Here is a 20,387-nt window from a genome sequence, read left to right as displayed (position 1 = left end):
AGAGATACCCGCTGGCATGCGCGTCTCCTCGTATTACCCGATAGACCGTGGGTATAAGGATGGAAATTAGGGGCGGAAGTTTGATAATTAAGAGAGCACTATTCGCTAGAGTGGTTTGTAAGTTACGATGGAGTAGCTACTAGCGTGGTTTAGCTAGCGTTATCTTCTATATACGTGAGCCCGGAGCTGGTGTGCGCGTCTTAACTTCGACCTTCGATCCGCGGCCTCTCGTGGTCCTCCGCTCGCTCCTTCTTGGCTCATGCAGTTAATGCCTCTGCCATCCTCTTAAGATATCGCATTATCACTAAGAAGCTTTCCGCGCGGGACGCAAACTCACTCCGCAAGTATAAAAGTGGATCGGATTAAAACTTAACGCGGATCCTCGCATAATTGCATTTCTAACAAGCACGCCTATTGCGAGCGGGCGGCCGCGCGCGCGGCGTGCGCAGGCCAAGGCGACGGTGGACACCTGCCTCGATTACAACGCGGGCTCCATTAAACGAAATGTCGGGCCTGTCCGCCAGCCAAATCCTCCTTGCGGCGAAAACTCATTACAAAGTGGCGGAATTCGCTAGTTGCAGCGGTGATTATTAAAGTTAGTTCGATGTATCAGGCCGGTAACTCCGTTCGTCCGGCGCTAATCGTCCTGTACCGGCTCGCGCGCGATTAGATCAACTTGGTGTAAAATGGCCGTCCATTAATTTCAATGCTCCCCCCCACCCCCCCCCCCGAAAGTCGTGTCGAATGCGCGGGCATGATCGGCTATGATTGTCCGGAAGTGCGTTGCGAAAACGGGGGAGGAGAAGGGGCGTCCTTGACTGGGTAAACACACAAGGTCGCAAGATTTCACGGCGGATCGAGGAGACGAAAATCGCGCGATCGCCGAGTATAAAAGAGAGGTCAAGAAGCGACGGCCCGACTAGAAATTTATCCCATGGTCCTGATCAGGTTAACCTCATTTGGACATCGGGTCCCAATAAGGTAATACTATCGAGTCCTAGTAAGTCATTTAACGCAGCGTGGATCGTCAGGACCTTAGTAAGGACTCACAGTCAGGTCCTTATTGAGTTACCTTATGGAGTCCTTATTACGTTTTTTTTTGAAATTATGGCCCCTGATTACTCGCCACGGTTATATTGGATGATGACATTAGAAATAAGAAATGACACGCTGAAAATTCTTTCGTGTCATTTCCAAATAAAAAGATACTTGCATGAAATAATATTTTAGATCGCTTAAGCACCTACTTGTAAAATGTTTCGGAAAAGAAACATAAAATGAATATCACAAGATCATAAAGTATCACAAGGTGACAAGACATAAAGTAGCGTTGAAGAGAAAAGTTGCATGTCACGTTAATCTTACAAGTATTTATTGACTGTTAAAAAAAAGGATAGTTTCTATAGCATTTTACAAATATATTCAAGTGATCTGAAGTGTGTTTGCAATGCGGACATCTTTATATTTGGAAATGACATCCAAAAGTTGTTTCGTTAAAACTTGATAATGACAAATCATATTAGGTACAATGAATAAAAGAGATCCCGACAAGGACCTGATTGAAACTGAACCATATTATATCACACACTAGGTTGGTACATTAAGGTCCTAATGCGGACCCAATCATTGTAACCTTTTATAAAGGTCTTCCTTACTCATTTGTCGTTAGGACATTAGTCGTAAGGACTGGATTTAGACTTAGGATTACCTTTCATTCACCCTATTAGCGTGTGTTCCGGGCTGCGAGCGTTTTAAACGAAAGGAATGATGCAACAATGCATTTTCACACCTTGTTGCGCGCGCGCGTCGTTGTTGTTTAAACTTTCCTTGCGGCCGGATCTATCCATTATCTACCGTTCGGTACCGCGACTCTATCGCTCATAACTTCTAACTGGAGCCCGGCGCGTTGTTGAAGTTAATCGAAACTTATATCTGGTTTATGCACCTGTCTCTTCCCTCTTATAACCCCCGTGAATGCACTCGCGCGCGCTCGGTCTTCGCGGCTGCGGTCTTCCCGCGCGCCGCAAGCTGCTATTTCTACGAGCGCCGCGAGATTGCAGCCGCCGCCGCCGCCGCCGCCGCCGTTAGAATTCGCAGCTCGGAGCACGGTCGAAGGGCGTATCAGCTTCACGCACCGCTGGCATCATAATACCGGGCCGCGATTCAACGTTGTTAGCGCATCTTCTATTAAGATCTGTTGGTAACGAGCTGAACTTTCGACGACCAATTATCGCGCGGAATAGACTTTAGCGTGAGCATTCACGACCGCCGTGCCGCTACATTGTGGATACCGAGTTGCGCGTCTTCGCGCGACTAGCGCGCGGCTGTTTTCCCTTGGATCTATGTACATTCCGCGACTCGTGAGAGACGACAAAGGACGCGGGAAGATAAAAGAGAGGAACGCATTGAGACCTCCCGAAATTGAGTTCAATTGAAACGGAAACGCCGGTTGGCTCGCCGGGCGAGTATATTTCGCCCGGGAGAAATCAACGACGATACGGAGGACAATTGTGAAAATGGTGCCCCTCGCCGACGATTCGATCAATAAGCTATTATCTGCCCCACAAAAATAATCTCGCGCGCGTCGGCAAACACGGCGGGTTGATTTCCGCAACGCGAGATACGCCGCCGGTTGTGTATTAGGTTACACCACCGTCGTCTAATTTCAGAGATAACGACGTATTTGGCGTTGCGTCGCTGCCAACGCGTTATTTACGCCTACTTGACTTTTTTTCTCAGTTTCATCTTATTAATCTTCACAACTTTCGTTTCCAAAATATCCCGGACATCCTGTATATAGAAAATATTTTGAATTTAAATAATTGAACTTTTTCTACATTTTATATTTAGGTTGTTTTAGGAGAATAATAAATAGAGATAATAATAAAAACGTGCAAACGACGTAACGGCGACCGACGCTTCGGCCAGCACGCGTGTTATTTCGCGCGTCTGCTCTCCTCCTGCCGTTAACGGGCTGTTCTAGTCTAGCAGGTTCAAAAAATCGATTTCTCTGTTTTTGCATATTTTGCAGCTATTTAGTACAGAGAATATATCTGCAAAATCATTTCGCTCGATTTGCAATATTAACAAAGTTATAGCTATGTAGGAACTATGTAGGAAGCGGCATTCGGCGCTCAGTGCTCGAACCGCGCGGCGCACAATAGAACGTCGTGTCGGCCTTGAGTGTGTGTATGTGTTGAACAGATCCGAACGAGTCGTCATTGCGTGGTATGCCTTACACGTAAACTAGGGTCTCTCGACCACGCAATAGATTTTGACCTGTCTGAGAGAGATCTACTTTCTCAGCGCAGACGAAGATTATTCGAACGAGATTATTCGTGAGTTTAAAATTCATATAGAAATAGATTTAAAAGAGACGAAAAATATTAACGCGCACCCCGGTCGTAGAGAAAGAAACGGCATCCCGTCGGATAAAGAGAGCTGCGTGCAAATGGCGTCGAACTGAAGCCGAGGATACACTGAAAAACTTCCGTCATGATAAACCGTCAAAGGGCGACCCTCGCGATCCTCACGTCGCCCGACGATCCTGTCAGCGAAGAAGTCTAATCAAAGTGCGTCTCTTCTCGTTTCAGATAATCCACGGCGTGCACATCGAGCCGGCGCACGAGGTAAAGAAACGCAGCATCAGTCAGCCAGTTCGCATTCTGCTGTCTTACGACGAGAGCGTCTTCAGGTGAGTATCCTTACATTCACGCGCCCACATTTCTCGACTCGGCTTGGCTCGCCGGCTTGGTATGAAATTACGGAGGGTTAACGGGATCGACTATATCGGCCCGCAAATCGAATTCACCTCGCAGCGCGCGAGCGCGCGCGCGCGCGCGCACGACGAACTGCTCTAATTATCTTAAGCGGCAATCTCCTGCGAGCAATTGAAAATAGAGAAACTTAGCTTGATTTACGCGAGTTCGAATGCCTCGGATGCTCCCTGCGACACGTCTATCGGGAGGAGCGCTCCTCTCGAACATTTACGACGCGATAGAATTCCGGTTACGAATTTCAGCCAGAGAAGGAATTACGCTTTTTATCACGCACGACGGCGAAACAACGAGGAGAATCCTAGAGACATTCAAGAGGACGTACTCGCTGCAGATTTCTGCCGCTGAATTTTCGTAGCGGCAGTAGTTTTGGTAGCTTTTCTTCGCATTCGCGACGCGATGCGTCGCGGGACAATTCGAATTGCCGTGATCCGACCGTCCCGAAAAATGAGCGCTTCACGCACTTCCGCAATTTCCTCCCCGCGTGACGATTAATCCGCGGCGCGCTTCGACGCGTATAATTCGTCCGGATGAATACACAGCCGGCGCATCGCATCTGGTAGTCACGCCACAACGGGCGCCGTTGTACGCAACGGCAGGATCTTTCGCGGCCGAAGCTAATCTGGTAAAGTGCCCATAAATATTTCCCCGCCGCTTAATTTTCAAATGGCGCGGCAGGAATTAGCCCCAGCATCGCGCAATACTTTCGTTACTGTACGACACTCTCGGGTTACCTGTCGCTTGCCGGCGTCGTGAAAAGAACGATACGATCCACGTCTTTCTCCCCCCACCCCCACTCCCTCCCCCGCCTTCTCTCTCTCTCTCTCTCTCTCTGACACGCGCGAGCGCGAGACACTTTCCACCAGTAATTGCTTGCCGCCTGCTGCACGAACGTAATTTCTAATCCGCGCGAAAATTACTGTAACGACGTAAGACGCTCCTTAAACGTTTACATCGCGAATATACGATCACGTCCGGCCGTTTCCGAGGACTCCACTAGGATCGAGGAAGAGAGATACGATTCACCGTGAAAACCACACCACTCGCGAGAGAGTTCCGCTGTTGCCCGGGCAACGTGCTGAAGAAACCGCGGCGATGTGGCTCGAGACGATGAATTTTGTACAGTTACTATTATTGTTATTATTTGTATTCTCTCCACCCTCGGTGAAGTTCTAATACACTCGCGCCTAAGAGACATGTGCGCGAGCGCACACAAACGCATCGCCGGTTATTCGGCCCGAGCAGCATTCCAGAAATTTAGGGACCCTGCGAATAATCTTCATCGTGTGTTTCTCTCTCTCTCTCTCTCTCTCTCTCTCTCTCTCTCTCTCTCTCTCTCTCTCTCGGCTCTCCCCCCCTCTCGCTCTCTCGCCAGTGTCTTCTGCCGCAGTCGCCGCCGCGGAAGGTAATGCGCTGAGGCCGTAATAGCCGGAAACACGATAAGCAAAGATACGGTTACTATCGTCGAACGACGATTCTGTAGCAGCTGATGTGAAATGCAATATCGAGGTAACGTATTATTATCGGCGCCGTACAACGATACTTGTAATGAACCGCCATTGTGCACTCGAATCGCGACAAAATATACATCGCGCGTGAGCGCGTCGTTTAAAGCGGACAACACGATCGAGTCGATCCGCTGACGTATTCGCTTACGATTCTTGACGGAGAAAGAATCGCATTAAAGCGTATCAACGGAAGTCGGGGGTGAAATCACGATCGGTGGATCCCATCAAACCAATCATCGGCACTCTTGCCTGGATATTATCGAGTATCACAGCGTGTGAAGATATAATAAAAACAGATAATAATTTATGGTTGATTAAAAATAATTAGTAGACCTCCGTACACACCTTAATATTTAATAAAATCCGCGCGGGAATGCCGAAGACTGGCGGAGCGCCGATTACTGGATGCTTCATTTCTGTCCTTTCACGATAACGTTGCACGCACACGAGTCGTCGTCTCTGACTCGACTCGATCGACGTGCAAACAACATCCCGACTAGAAATTTATCCCATGGTCCTGATCAGGTTAACCTCATTTGGACATCGGGTCCCAATAAGGTAATACTATCGGGTCCTAGTAAGTCATTTAACGCAGCGTGGATCGTCAGGACCTTAGTAAGGATTCACAGTCAGGTCCTTATTGAGTTACCTTATGGAATCCTTATTACGTTTTTTTTTTTGAAATTATGGCCCCTGATTACTCGCCACGGTTATATTGGATGATGACATTGGAAATAAGAAATGACACGCTGAAAATTCTTTCGTGTCATTTCCAAATAAAAAGATACTTGCGTGAAATAATATTTTAGATCGCTTAAGCACCTACTTGTAAAATGTTTCGGAAAAGAAACATAAAATGAATATCACAAGATCATAAAGTATCACAAGGTGACAAGACATAAAGTAGCGTTGAAGAGAAAAGTTGCATGTCACGTTAATCTTACAAGTATTTATTGACTGTTAAAAAAAGGATAGTTTCTATAGCATTTTACAAATATATTCAAGTGATCTGAAGTGTGTTTGCAATGCGGACATCTTTATATTTGGAAATGACATCCAAAAGTTGTTTCGTTAAAACTTGATAATGACAAATCATATTAGGTACAATGAATAAAAGAGATCCCGACAAGGACCTGATTAAAACTGAACCATATTATATCACACACTAAGTTGGTACATTAAGGTCCTAATGCGGACCCAATCATTGTAACCTTTTATAAAGGTCTTCCTTACTCATTTGTCGTTAGGACATTAGTCGTAAGGACTGATTTAGACTTAGGATTACCTTTCATTCACCCTGTTAGGTCCTCATCAGTGTTAGGTGAAGCTGATCAAAATTTCTAGTCGGGATCCTGAGACATCCATCCAGAGAGCCTTATGAAGCTATTCTTTTTTATCGACGCTCTCGTTCACGTTTGTTCGCGAAAACGATGTGGGTGTTCGCGAGGGAAGCCGTTTCCTTGTCGCGTCATCGTCACGTAGTCGCTGCAGCCACCTCTTCCACTCGCTGCTCGATTTACCGACCCTTTCCGAAACAATCGTCCGTAACGCAACGCGACACAGTTTCTCGCCGATCTCACGTGCTATCCTCGAAAACGTTTCCATCGGAGCCGTTCCCGCGATCGTCAGATAGCCGGCGGTGTACCGCGTGTCACGAAGTGCAACGCGGCGATGTAACCGTTGCGAAACGACTATTGCGGGCTCTCCGCTATCTTGCCGGCCGATTCACAGACCATTGACCCGATCCGCGAGTATGATACAGCGCCGCTGTACGAGCGCCCGCCGTTCTGTTTTGCCGTCGCGAACATATAATTATGTCATAACGCCGACGCATACATTAACGATTTCGCGATATTCCGCGGCAGTCCGGGCGGAACGCCGCGGCGCGTTTTATCGCCGGCCGCGATAAGACGGGGGGCATACCTCTTCGGCGAGCGCTGCCAACGCTTCTTAGTGCGAGACTCCCTGCGGCGAGTGCGTGCGCGTAAAACCGGGAGCGTGATCCGCGCGGATAAACCGCGCGAAATACGGCGCCGCAGCTCTCGTCGGCGAGAGAGAGAGAGAGAGTTCGGCCGAACAAATAGCCATTACCGCGCGTGCAACCTGAATTAGGATTAATAGGGAGCCGCGCGCGCTCCTCTCGAGCGGTTTTCCACTCGCGGAAGATCGCGGAAACGATGCGTAAAGTTTCGTTCGATACGACGGCCATGCAGCTATAATGTGATTACGGATAAGCACGAAGGAACCGAGGCGACTCGAGCGGAGATGTTACCGAGAGAGAGAGAGAGAGAGAGAGAGAGAGAGAGAGAGACGGAGAGAGAGAGAGAGAGAGAGAGAGAGAGAGACGGAGAGAGAGAGAGAGAGAAAGACAGAGAGAGAGAGAACGAGAGAGCGGAGGAGGGAAGGGAGGGAAGGAGAAAGAGAGAGAGAGAGAGAGAGAGAGAGAGAGGCGAGAACAGATACCTGAAGTGTACGTCATTTCGCGCAACGATGACATGGAGAGAGGAGGAAGGGGGGTCGCGTAAGATCCAGTCTAAAGCAGCGTCGACCACGGCGACGGGGCAACTTTTAACTCCCGAAAGTTGTTAAATGCCGCCGTGGCACTCGGTGAAACTTTCGGAGTGCCGGTCCTCCCGCCCCGCCCCGCCCCGCCCCGCTCTGCCTCGTCTCTTCATCCCCTTCGGCAAGTTTCAACGTTGCATTAACCGCGCCTCTTGTGTTCCTTGGACGTGTATTCATCTGTAAACAAGATCTTAGCGATGCATAAAGGACTTTTCAGCTTAGTCAGTCCCCGCGTAAATATTGTAATATGGTACCGCCGGCGTCGGTGAATGCGCGCGACGGTTACAAGGAGTACCTAAAGAGTCGTCGCATTAGCGAAGCTACGACGTCGTCCTCCTCGTCGTCCTCGTTATTAACTCGATCGTCCACCTCGCGGCGCGGCGCGGCGCGACGGCGCGCTCGTTTCGCTTCGGAGCAAAAATCCAACGAGATTCTATCGCGAGGAGAACAGCATGAGAACGCGAGTCGCGACTTCCCGTTGCGCACACTTCCCGTCCCTAAGGTGCGCGCGCGCGGCATACCGTCGTTATTATTAACATCGCTCGCGGGTAATCTCCCCGGGTTTCCGCGCCGGCCACCCGCTGGAAGCCCGCCGCGCACTTGAACGGCTTCGCCGGCGGATTGATGCTATCGCCGTCGCGCGACAATCGCGTGACACGACTCGCGGATCTCCGTTTTTCGAGGGATAACATCACACACGTCGCATTGTGCGACGCAGCGTCGTTACGCGGTCGCTTCCGTCGCGGCGCTCCGCCGCGCCGCGCTGTTACGTGCGCGACTGCGGAATCCTCGTCGCCGTCGTCGTCGTATCCGCGAGCGCTCGCGGAAGAGCATTAACCCGCTGCGTCACGGTGTTATACTGGTGTGTCTCGTTGATTTCACTTTCTACGCGCGACCCCGACGATACTTGGTTACTTATGAGTGACGCGTTATCGCGATATTTCACGTCGATTTCCGGGATTCTCGGACGTGTTCGCTCACCACGGTGAAATCAACTCTCGCATCGGAATCGGCCCCCTCCCCCCCGCCGATCTTACGAACGACGATGGACGCGCGTTGGACGATAGATTAAAAGCAGAATTTCACAGGCATCCCGCGCGCGAATCCGCGCGTGAATAAATAATTCTGAGCGCTCTTATTGCGTAAATTATGAATCGTGATCGGGAAGCACCGAATGCGCCGAATTGCGCGGTCCGCGAGATGAAACACTATTTACGTTGGAAATTAACAAAATCTCTTTACACGTATATTTCCGGGCTACCTTTGTGTGTGTGTGTGTGTAATGTGTGGTAATCTTCACCAAGCGTCACCAGCCGTACCCATCCGCGTATCGTCGACGCGCGAAAAATGTTTCCCAAAGGAAAAAAAAGCAAAGCGAGCGGAGTGTTTCAGCGTTTTCGGCTCGGCCGTGGCGTTTCATCAGCCGTCCCATCTCTACCCTTCAATTTTCATTCGAGCGAGCGAGCGCGGTATCATTTTCATAGCAGCGCGTACGCGCGGCGGAATGCACCGTGGAAAAAGGACGTTGACGTGTGCGTGCCGCGAACGCGGCACGAAATTAGTTTCAATACCTGCGCGTGTACTGCTCTTACTCCCGGCACAATGCGTTATCAAACGGAATTATCGCGGATCGGAAACTCTCATTTGCGCCACGCCGCGATATTTTTACACGCTGCTGCCCCGTGACGCTCGCAGTTTTCCGCGCGCCAAACGACGAGCCGAAGAGTCACGGCGCGCACGCGCGGCGCCAAATAATGATAACGCGCGGCGTAAACGTAAAATTAATTAACGAGCGGGCGAGAAGCTTGAAACGCGCGACGCTGTGTGCGCTTCGGGAACAAAAATGCGGTTTTACCTTCCGGCGCGCGGGAATACGCGCGTACGTGTGCGCGAGATCGGGCGAATTTAGCGAGCGTTAATTACTGCATTTGACTGGATAATAGATACATTAGCTTAGCCGTGTGTGCGCCCGCGTGTCGGAGACATTTTATCCATCGGGATAAAATCACACGAGCGAGACCACTGATAGACGCGCGACGGTTGTATGCATTTCTCTCAACGTGGCAACGAGGAAGAGTGAGGGAGAAAGAGACAGAGAGAGAGAGAGAGAGAGAGAGAGAGAGAGAGAGAGAGTCGCGCAAATTTTACCACGCGCGCAATCCGTGCCCTTTTCTAGGGTTTCACTCCTGTCATTAATTGCAAACACCGCCTGCGTGTGTTTGAAATTGGGCAACGAGCCGCTTGTTACTCGGCTCATAGTCGAGCCGCAGTCGCGACGCGTCTGTTGCAATTGGCGGTGTATTTTTTTCCTTTCTCTCTCGCTCTCGTCTTTTTTAGCAGAACAACGCGGTTATGTTACATCGATAAAGCACCCGCGAGTATTGCGCGCGCCTCCCGCTGCGGGCATAGAGTAGCCGCAAATAGCTGAAATCCGTGGTCACGCGTATACATGTGTTTTACATTTCGGGATATATTCCGGTCGGATGTGCGCGAGCTGATCCGATCGTACTCCGTTACATTCGGTTTACATAAATAGATGCACGACCAAATAGATGCGGATGAAATGTATGCTTGAGAAGTCAATTCTACCATGCGTTTCGGCCCTTGCATCGCGTATTCGCGTATTCTGTATTTCCTGTTTTGCGAGCGAGCGTACTTTAGCGCGATTAAATGCCCATAATTCCCTGCCTATCTGGAATTGTCACATATTTTGAGGATTCTAAGAGGGTTCGTTGCGACGAGAAGTCTCTCGACAAATGACGACAGACACGCGGATTCCTCATTTTTTCTATAGTTCCTCTCGTGAATCTCTCCGTCGAGGAACGACTCGAGCGAGCGACGCAAAGTTACGCGGGCGAGTCTCCAAGTTGACGCTCCTAATTGAGTGAGAGTCGCTCAATTTTCGGCAAATTGCGACACGTCCGAATTTCGCTCGCGTCCGTTCCCCTACATCGCGGCCTAGACACAGTCCCTTGTAATTAATCGCGCTTCCTCGTTACCGATAATTAATCCCGTGTCGCTCGTACGCGGTGAAATGAAAAAAAAAAAGAAAGGCTGGAATTAACCGGCGAGGAGAGATCCATCGATATTGTCGCTATCCGACCGTGGAGCGATTCCTCCCGGGAGATCGTGGCCGGCGAGCTGTCCCCGGCTGAAAGCGACGAAATTTTCGCTGCGCAGCAGCGTCCAAAATTTGGCCGCGTGCCAGAGGAACCGCAGTGACGTTGTATAAAAGCCCGTTCGCAGTTACGCGGCCTTATTGAATTTCGGCATCGGTATATCGCCGCTGGAAATGGAGCTCTCAATCTACGCCGGGTTTATCCACGCCGCGTGCGGGCGCGCGTGCACTCTTATTCTTCGGACACGACCGTTGAATATCGCGGCACGAATATACCGGAATCAATCGCGATACTACGGTCCGAATGCCGAAGCTGAAGAATCGAACGCTGGTATGCGCTTAACGCGCTCGCTACGACTCGCTTGATCTGGAAGAGACCAGCCTTTCCGATGCGCCGCATGCCGCATCGTTTCCATTTCGCGAGTAATTTGGCAACTTGCTCCCTGATCCTTCAAACAATTCGGCGATTAAATCCGGCCAGTTTCGAAGTAACAACGTAAAACTTTGTCACTTTGTGACTTTGGCACTTTCCGCTCGCGCAGTATTTAATCCCCGACATTTTCCCCGAGCAATTATCGGGACAATCGCGATAATGATTTTTCCCGCGACGGATTTTTCCCCGCCGTCTGTTTTCCCCGCCCGTGAGGTGCGGCGGAGGTTATCGCTTCGTTCAACCGCGAGTAGAACCCCCGTCGAAGCTTCGTCGGCGCAAGGTTTCCCGTTAATACTCCCCGACTCGACTCACACCGCGCTTTTTGTTAACGCCGCGCCAACTATTTTACGCGGTCGGTCGCGAGGCGAGAGCAGGGAGCTTGCGATCTATTATTTTTCACTTGAGCAATAATGCGAGCATTTCGCGACGGAACGCGCTTAACTCACGATCGACACGCGAGTTGCAGGAGCGCGCGGGAATTCTCGCGTCGGCGCTGACGCACGAGCGCGGGATGATGCGTACAATCTTCGTTATAATTGCACATATTGAAATTCCCGTAGCAGCGCTACGGGACGCAGCGGCAGTTCGTTAAGCGCTCGCGAGCGGCTGATATCTCGAGCTTGTGGATGTTGGAACGTCTGCTGCTTATAACGCGATAGACAACGCGTCGACATTCTCGCCTCGGCCTCGATCGGGTCGATCTTAACCGCCTCTCCGCTTAGAATTCGTACTTTCGTTTTACAGCCTATAAAACGCGATCGTCGCGCGATGTTGATCGCGATATACGTTCGTCGCATTGCGCCAAGAGACACTTCCGACTTTATTCTCTTCTCCCCTCCTTCCTCCCTGTCTGTCTCCTTCTGTGCTCAGCGAGAGTACCATTTTGTTCGCGACTTGTCCTACGATCAGCCCGTAGCGCTGCTCCGCCAGCAGCAGCGCGAGTCCTTCGCTCGACTCCCTCACACCTGCGATCCACCTTGCCAGGACTTGCGCGCGGTAGTGGATTAATAACTGGATTGAACCCCCATTGAACCTGGATTGAAGCCCCACGGTTCACGGAAACTTGGATTCGCCGATGGAGAGACGAGTTCGCGGAATATAACGAAGCGGATCCTTGGAGACTCACTTGTTTCCGAAACTTATATAAACCAATTTGAATGGCTCTTAATGGCATCTTGCCTTGATTAGCGCACACAGCATCCTGTGCCCGATATTGATTATTTCGGGGACACGTAGCTCGCGCGGGCGCGGGCGGGGGCGGGGTGTCGCTGCGCGCTCGACGGATGTGTATCTCTGTCCCCGCGCGCTCTCAACGTGCCACTGGCTTCGGTAACATTAAGCAGCAAGTTCTAGATTCGTATTGACGTTATGTCCCCTCCGCGAAATTAAAGCCGCGTGCTCGGGCTCGGGCTCGGGAGCGCGCGGCGTGCAGAAAGTAACCATCTCTCGGCTTTACGACCGCCTGTGTGGGCGCGCGCGCGCGCGCGCGCGCGTATCAACCCTCCGCTTTCAACGCGGAGATGAGATAACGGAGATAACGGGCGCGTGAAAAAAGAAACGGGGACATCCGTGTGTTTATCTCGCGCGCGAATATCCTCGTGTTCGCTCGCACGCGCGCACATTCGGTCCTGGTTATAAGGATGTAAGCGGCCCGCTCGGTGTCGATCGAATTGCGCGAGCATGCGCTCGTGCGCAATTTTCTTGAACAAGTTTGCAAGAAAGTTTCTTATAGGGAGATGGTTATTGCCCCCACCGTATTTCTCCCGCTTTAAACGGGGAAGTTCGTTACACCGTCCGGTTTGTTACTCGCAACGGCCTGCGTGTATCCACGGCAAATTAGTTTGTATTACTGCATCAAAGAGAGGGAGAGAGAGAGAGAGAGAGGGAGAGAACGAGGCTGCGTTTTCAATCAGACGGAAATATTTGCGCGCGCGCGAATCAATTAGACGCGTGCTATCAATATTGAGAGTGATATGAAACGTGATACCGGAACTGCGCTCGCTCTATGTTTGCCGAGTTATTAGGCTTTGCGACACGGGCGACTCGGCTAGCCGGCGAGCAATTTATTTCCGCGGAAACAAACGGCGCTCGCATTTTTCGCGGTAATGAAATCGCGTGGGTCTAATTTGCGAAATACACGGCAGTCGGGCGGCTTCGACGTGCGGCAAGTCGGATCATCGCGCCGGCAATTTTCGACGAATGCGCCCGCGCGCGCGGTTACCGTCATTAAAGCTCGCCGTGTAATTATAGGTAGAAAGTTGAAAATTGTCGTCGCGGATAACGTTGTCGCTAATGCGCGGGAACTTTATCCGGCCCGCGATGTACAGGAACGTTTGTTCATTTGTCGGAATGAATTCGCAAACGTAGCGCACAGTCAGCCGGTTCTCACGAACGCGGTCATTCGCAACGAAAGTGTAGAAAACACGATGAATGGGGGAGATGGAAGGAGAACGAGCGAACGAGGCGGGGGAGAGAGTCTGGTAATTTGGTGCCCTTTGTGCTCATTCCCATGTGCATATTTATGTGCTGCTGACCCAAGTGGCGCTTCATCAACGGGTCTCAGTTAGTAACAATTTCTGGAACGTTAACGTCCTTCACAGACGAAAACAAGCAACTGATTGTCTGTTTGCTGCGCGACTAGCTTCCTTTAGCCGCGCGCTCATTTCTAATTCATGTATGAAAACGGGATGAAGGGCAAAGAATGGCGTATACGGTCTGTATATATATATATATATATACTCGCGCGCGCATGTAAGTTAAGTGAAAAATTTTCTCCGCCCTCTCTCATTTATTTCCGACATTTCTTCAAGCTTTCCTTCGCAAATTTTCCCAACCGTCGGGTGCGACGAAATAATCGAGTTTCATTCATAACGTTAAATCGACCAAGTGCTGTTTTTGACGATGACATCGCGCGGTGTCTTCGTCTGCGCGCGAATCATTCGCGCGCAGTCATTATTCATTAGATGGAAGCTATTGGCACGTTATCAAAAACGATCGCGAACTCGCACGTTGTAAACGACCGCGTGAGTGCTTTCTATGGAAAAGTTTCTGATAATATTTCTCGAGAAGAATCTATAGTTGAAAAACTTTTCTTAAAAGAAGAGAATTTCTCTTCTCTCTCTCTCTCTCTCTCTCTCTCTCTCTCTCTCTTCCCTCTTCCTCTTTTTTATAAGAACTTTCTGTTATAAGTTGTGCGTCTCTCTCTCTCTCTCTCTCTCTCTCTCTCTCTCTCTCTCTCTCGAAGGGGAGCTTTCGCCCGTACTTGTTAATATATAGCTTATTTCTCAATTCGTTCTTTATTTCTTAATTCTTTTAATTTTGATGTATAGAACATTTTTCTCTCCCCCTCTCCCTTGTCCGCTGTCATCGCGAGCAGTGGAAATACTTTTGCGCATATGTGCTGCATCAGCTACGTGACGAGAGATGCACGAAATCTTCTGTTTTTTATCTGCATATTAATATATTCGAATTTCTCTCGTAAAACGCGTTGCAGCATTATCATTCGCGGGACGAGAGTAAAAATGTTCTTCACGGTCCTGCCGACCGTGTTTGCATTCCCGCGTGTGCTTTTTCTCCTTTTCTCCCCAATTAAACGTTCATAAAATGTTTATACATTCAAGTCGATCGATTTGCCATTGAGAAATTAAATTAGCGAGTAAACTGAACCGGCGAAAGTTTCACGTTGCGCCAAGCCGTGATGCCTTTTCGCGACAGTGTCGAAAACATCGTAAACCATAAAAGCTCGGTAATTTCGTGCCTCTGCTGTCCGCCACCTGTGTATCTACGTACGGCAACGTGCAGCAGAGACCAATGCCAGCGGCCATTTATAAAATATTAGCGTGCTGGCGTTTTTCAAAGGCAGCCGGGTCGCGGTCCATGTGCAGCGCGCGTGCCCAAGCTTTTGCCCGTTCCTACGTCAAAGGTCTCGCCCTAATTGGTTGTTTGCATTTGCACGCGTAAATTGTGCATCGCTGTGTCTCTCTCTCTCTCTCTCTCTCTCTCTCTCTCTCTCTCTCTCTCTCTCCTCTCTCTCTCTCTCTCTCTCTCTCTCTCTCTCTCTCTCTCTCTCTCTCTCTCTCTCTCTCTCTCTCTCTCTCCCTCCCTCCCTATCCTCGCCGTCTCTCCCCCTATTTCTCCTCTCTTCTCCTCCCCTTTCGTCGACCTACTATACTATCTTTCTTCCAGTAAATGTTTACCTCCTCGTGGCTTTGTGCAGCGCTGCTGCAACAGGCCGGAATACCTCCGGGCGGCGTTTGTGTAAATTTGTCGGTTTTACTTGCCGATCGCAAATTAAGCGCAATATCTAAATATGCTTGTATCGACAGGCCGGATAGCGTTCCGCAAGAACGAGCATGAAACCAATGAAAGTTCGTTTGTCGACGGAAGCGATCGAATGTTAGTGAGAGGAGTGTATTCGTGAGCGAACGCCATGTGCTAACAAAGGCTTGTAACGGTAGTATTAATTAGCGAATCGCGAAGTACATTTCCTTTGCGTGTCGGTGTTGCGTTTTACACGACTCGCGTATTCCTCGCGGAAACTTGATCTCTTAACCGTGCGCTCGCCCGAATCGAAATATTGTTTCTACGTTAATCCTGCATAATTCCGTCGAACTTGAAGTATCATTGTAGAAGCTCCGAATATAGCACCGTACAAATTAATAATCCTACTTCGATGATAATTACTTGCCGCCATTTGGCCTCGTGTTGAATTGTCCTTAAGGGGCGATTTGTTCCCGAATTATTTAATATTAAATCTCTTTCTCTCTCCCTTCTCCCCTATTTTACCTTTATTTTCAAGTTTGTTAATTAAACTGATGAATCTCCTGTTTTAACTGATTATACTCCCCTACTTTACCTTTGTTCTCAAGTTTAATTAACAATCTGCACGTAACTTACTCCGTTGCAAATAAAGTATGCGAGGTAAGCAAATATTAAATAACATGGCTAATTAATGGAAATCATTTTCTCCGTTCATAACTCTCTTATTATGTTTTTATCGATATTGGAAATTCCGATGGGATTGGAAGCTCTTAAGAGAGCTGAAAGTGAAGAAGCTGTAAAGACAAAGATAACAGTTGGGCGTCCAATAATGCTGCTTACTAATGGAAATTTAAATTTAGATTCAGCGTAAAAGTCAACATTTGCGAGATTGAAACTAAACTCTAAAACTGGCACTCGTCATTTAAATCATTCACGATCTTTGATTGAAAACACAATTAATTATTCGTCGACTGTTACTTAGCGTCATTTGAATTAATATTTCTTTCATTTCATTGCCTTTGAATCTCCAATCCTATCGGCCAGTTTCTATTTCCAGTTCTACCGACATTTCCAGCGTCGATAAAAAATAATCAGAGAATTACGAATAAAGAAAGTTTATTATTTTATAATACTCATTCATATTTTCTTATCTCACGTCTTCTCTCAGCACATCTCCGTCTGTTGAGTAAGTTGCGCAATTAAGATACATTGCTAATTAAGATCAATAATATTAAAATAATTAAATATTAAATAATTCTATGAGGTAAGTCCCTCTTGGAGAACAATTCAGCACAGGGAAAGCGGCAGTAAGTGATAATTTGTAGCATCAAGGTAGGAGAATAATCTCTACAGTGTTATGTTCCAAGATTCTACGTTGATCTTTCAAGTTGGACGGAACTTTCAGCATCAATGCAGAAGTAAAATTACAACTTGCTTAATGTCGGAACGGCGGAGGAGAGGGTCTGCTTTTCTCGAGAGATCTCGTGAGATCACGTAGTTGCGTATGACGAGGTAATTCAAAATAAGACGAAGTCACGAGCCCTCCCTGAGCGCATTACGAATTGAGGCGTCAAACAGATCATAGAGTGGCGATAATAGTGCCGCCGCCGTGTCTCTCTCGTCTTCTTCGCGATCGCGAGGATTACGCGACCAATTAGTCGAATTGCGGGACATCTGCGATCGTAGACAACTCCAAGTCCGGATAAGCTGTTCGATTGGCCCATCAGTTTGTCGTATTAATCAAGACAAACCGATCGTCGGGAATCCCCTTCGATGTCGCGGACTTCCGCGTAATGCAACGGGATATGGTTTCCCATGGGACACGTTGGTCCGTAATACATATATAATACACACACACACACACACAGCACAAGCACACAGCAGCAATTGCGAGAAATTACATTACTTTCTCAGCTACCCGCGTAACTTCCGCTCCCCCTCCCCCCTCCCTAGCCACCGCGAGAGCCAGTACCGACGCCTTTCGCGCTGCTAATGAACGAAACTTTGCTATTGCTTTTTTAAACAATACTCTCCAGCCGTTAAACTTCCTAACGAACTTCGGCGATCGCTTTATCCTGTAGACGAGGCGGTGGGTGTATTAAGAGACTTCCCCCAGAGTGCCGACGAGACGCGGAGGTCTACCGGAAAAGGCTCGCGCGCGCGCGCGGGACGAGGAAACATACTTTTCGAGGCTTCGAATGTCGAGAAAATTGCGCGAGTCCGGAAAGGAATTGCGCGACGGGCGCTTTGAGTTTTCGTTTGCTCGAGTCCGAGCGCGAATACTTGCTTGAAAGTGGGCGGGCTTGATTTCAGCACGCAAGGATGCGCGCCAAGATCGCTCTATCGAGGATCTTTGCGATATATTCGCTTTCTTCGATTGTTCGAGTCGTCGACGAAAATACGCGATTGCGCAGATCTTATTACGTTTGACGGCCTTCGGTCATATTACCGTTTCTATTGTTACATTTCGCCACTTTGGTCGCCGCTTAAATTTATCAATCCAACGATAATCCGCGTCACGTGATCGTGGAATTCGCGAAGCGAAGCCGCTGGTACTTTCGCAAGATAAATTCTTCGGCGGTTATTCAGAGAGTTCGGAGAACTTGATTTCAAATGAGAAGTAATATATTTAGAAAGAAACTCTGCTGATTTGTCCAATTAAATAAAAAATACAAAGGGCCTATAAATTTGCGTACAGGCTCTTAAAGGCCTCTCTCTACGCTCTTTTTATCCAGTTTTAAATGCCGCGCGATACCTTTAGTAGAAGTAATCTTTAAAGTGATGCCGTGACGAGCCGTCAAAGTCATTGCGATCTGCGACGATTAGCGAATTCTCGCGCGTGATTACACGATTTCGCGGCGTCAAAGACGGGGTGATTCGTCGCTCTCTAGATTAGTTTCCCGGGACCTGATCAATTCACCGAGCCCTTCGTGGTCGATCAATTTGACGAGTCAATATTTTGTTGAGCGCGGCGGAACGAACTTTATTCTAGTCCGCCAATTTAAAGATGTACGCGCTTCGCCGCTGGCTGTTGAATCGCTGTTGAGAAGCGTCTCTTGTCAATTTATCCTTTGGGACACGCTTTGTGTAGAGTTCGCTCTTTGGCGCGTCTAAAGGCTGTCTCTCTCTCTCTCTCTCTCTCTCTTTCTCTCTTTCTCCTGGATTCTGCCGGCATTTATTATCCAATCATTTGACTAACGAAGACTTCAAACATATATCTGAATCTGTGTTACATGAAGAGAAAATTTCAATATAAGTCTGCGCTTTGCGCCGAGTGTAGGGAAAGAAAAGGTTCATTTTCATGGTAGCGACCTCTCGGTACATTGCATTTTCTTCCAAGGAGAATATAATCGTCAATATTTTTGCATTAAATTATAGCGTGCTCGCAGCGTCTTCGTATAGGAGGTCGCTTCCTGTAAAATTGAGAATCGCGTTTCTTCGCGCGGACGGATTCAACGCTCCCCTCCGTGTGCTCGACAATCGTTTCCGCGGATGAGAGGAATTAACGCGCACCGATATTCCGGCAACTGCTCGGAAACCTAATACAAGAAGCAAGAATAGATAGCGCGATTTCCGGAATATCCCGCCGAAATCTCGGCGAGTCTCATCTGGAATTTCCCCACGGTCTTTGCATTATAAAGCTCCTCGTATAGGAGGCATATCTTGTTAGCGCGAGAATCACGTACGGCCGTGCCGTCGGCGCTCGTTAATTGCCGTAATTGCAATAATTAATTCGATTCATTTCCAGCTGCGTCTGATTAATTCGGTCCCTTCGCTCTCTGCACGCAGCCATTCGCCCCAGCCGGCGCGTCATCGTCATAAACGTGCTTCGTCGGGATTCCCGCCGTTCGAAAACTCAACGACATGCCGCTCCCGTTTGGATTCTTTCGTCGTTATATTAACGCGCGCGCGTGCGAACACAGATATTGGGAAGCGCCATTAAAGCAACCGTCACGCCTCTCCGCGTTTTTTTTCCGCTCGCGCCTCTCATATTACAACAAATATCTCACGCCCGCCTTCGTCCTTCGAAACGGGGATAATCGACCTCTGCGTGCAAATCGGTTGATAAAATTAACGTTTATCGTTAATATCCGCACCTTCCCTCGGATCGCGGCGGCGGCGGCATTTGTATCGCGAGGGTGCGCTGCCGCGCGTGGAATCGCCGCATCGTTATGCAGCGCGCGAGGAAACGATTCTTTTCATTCTCCGACACGTGGGATAACACGGCGGCGCGGCGCGGCGGAAGAACGCGATTTCCACGGAGCGTGCGTTTGCAGTTCGGCGCGTGATTCGCGCACCGTTGTCTGCGAACGCGGCAATAAAAGGAGATTCTTCCGCGAGAGACAAGCGGCGCGCATTGATGGTCGCGCGATGGGCGGCACCGGCGCGTTTGCCGGCGCGCGCTTCATTCTCATGCCATTCAACTTGACTCTTGCCGCGAGTTCGCGCGAGCACTTTCACCGCATTGAAACGGAGAGCGGTCGGGAAGCGGCGGCGGCGGCGGCGGCGGCGGTAGGACGATACCGGTATTACGAAAGCGGATACCGCTTTGATAGCGCGTATACTCGTGGCATCGCACGCGCGTAAATACGGCGCGCGCACCGCGAGCGAGCGGGAACGCACCGCGCGCGAGTGGTTCAACAGCGCGCGCGCGGTAATCGAAAATTGTTCAGAGAACGACTATGGCTTTAATCGCGGAACGATGGTAGGGCCGCGCGGTGCTTTTGAAA

General features: G+C 49.3%; 1 protein-coding gene across 2 annotated transcripts in view; it reads left to right on the top strand.

The window, feature by feature from the left end:
• Invadolysin (leishmanolysin-like peptidase, invadolysin) overlaps positions 1-20,387 on the top strand; it is a 308,939-nt gene that overhangs the window by 138,998 nt on the left and 149,554 nt on the right. For both annotated transcript variants that reach the window (XM_011145429.3, XM_025303606.1), the window contains one exon: positions 3,594-3,694. In XM_011145429.3, the coding sequence (XP_011143731.2) occupies positions 3,594-3,694 (101 nt within the window). The remainder of the gene's footprint in view (positions 1-3,593; positions 3,695-20,387) is intronic.

The sequence above is a fragment of the Harpegnathos saltator genome, unplaced genomic scaffold (assembly GCF_003227715.2).
Source record: "Harpegnathos saltator strain DR-91 unplaced genomic scaffold, Hsal_v8.6 scaffold56, whole genome shotgun sequence".
NCBI classification, from domain to species: Eukaryota; Metazoa; Arthropoda; class Insecta; order Hymenoptera; family Formicidae; genus Harpegnathos; species Harpegnathos saltator.
Note: the sequence above shows the minus strand (reverse complement) of the source record. Positions and strands in the feature narration are given on the sequence as shown.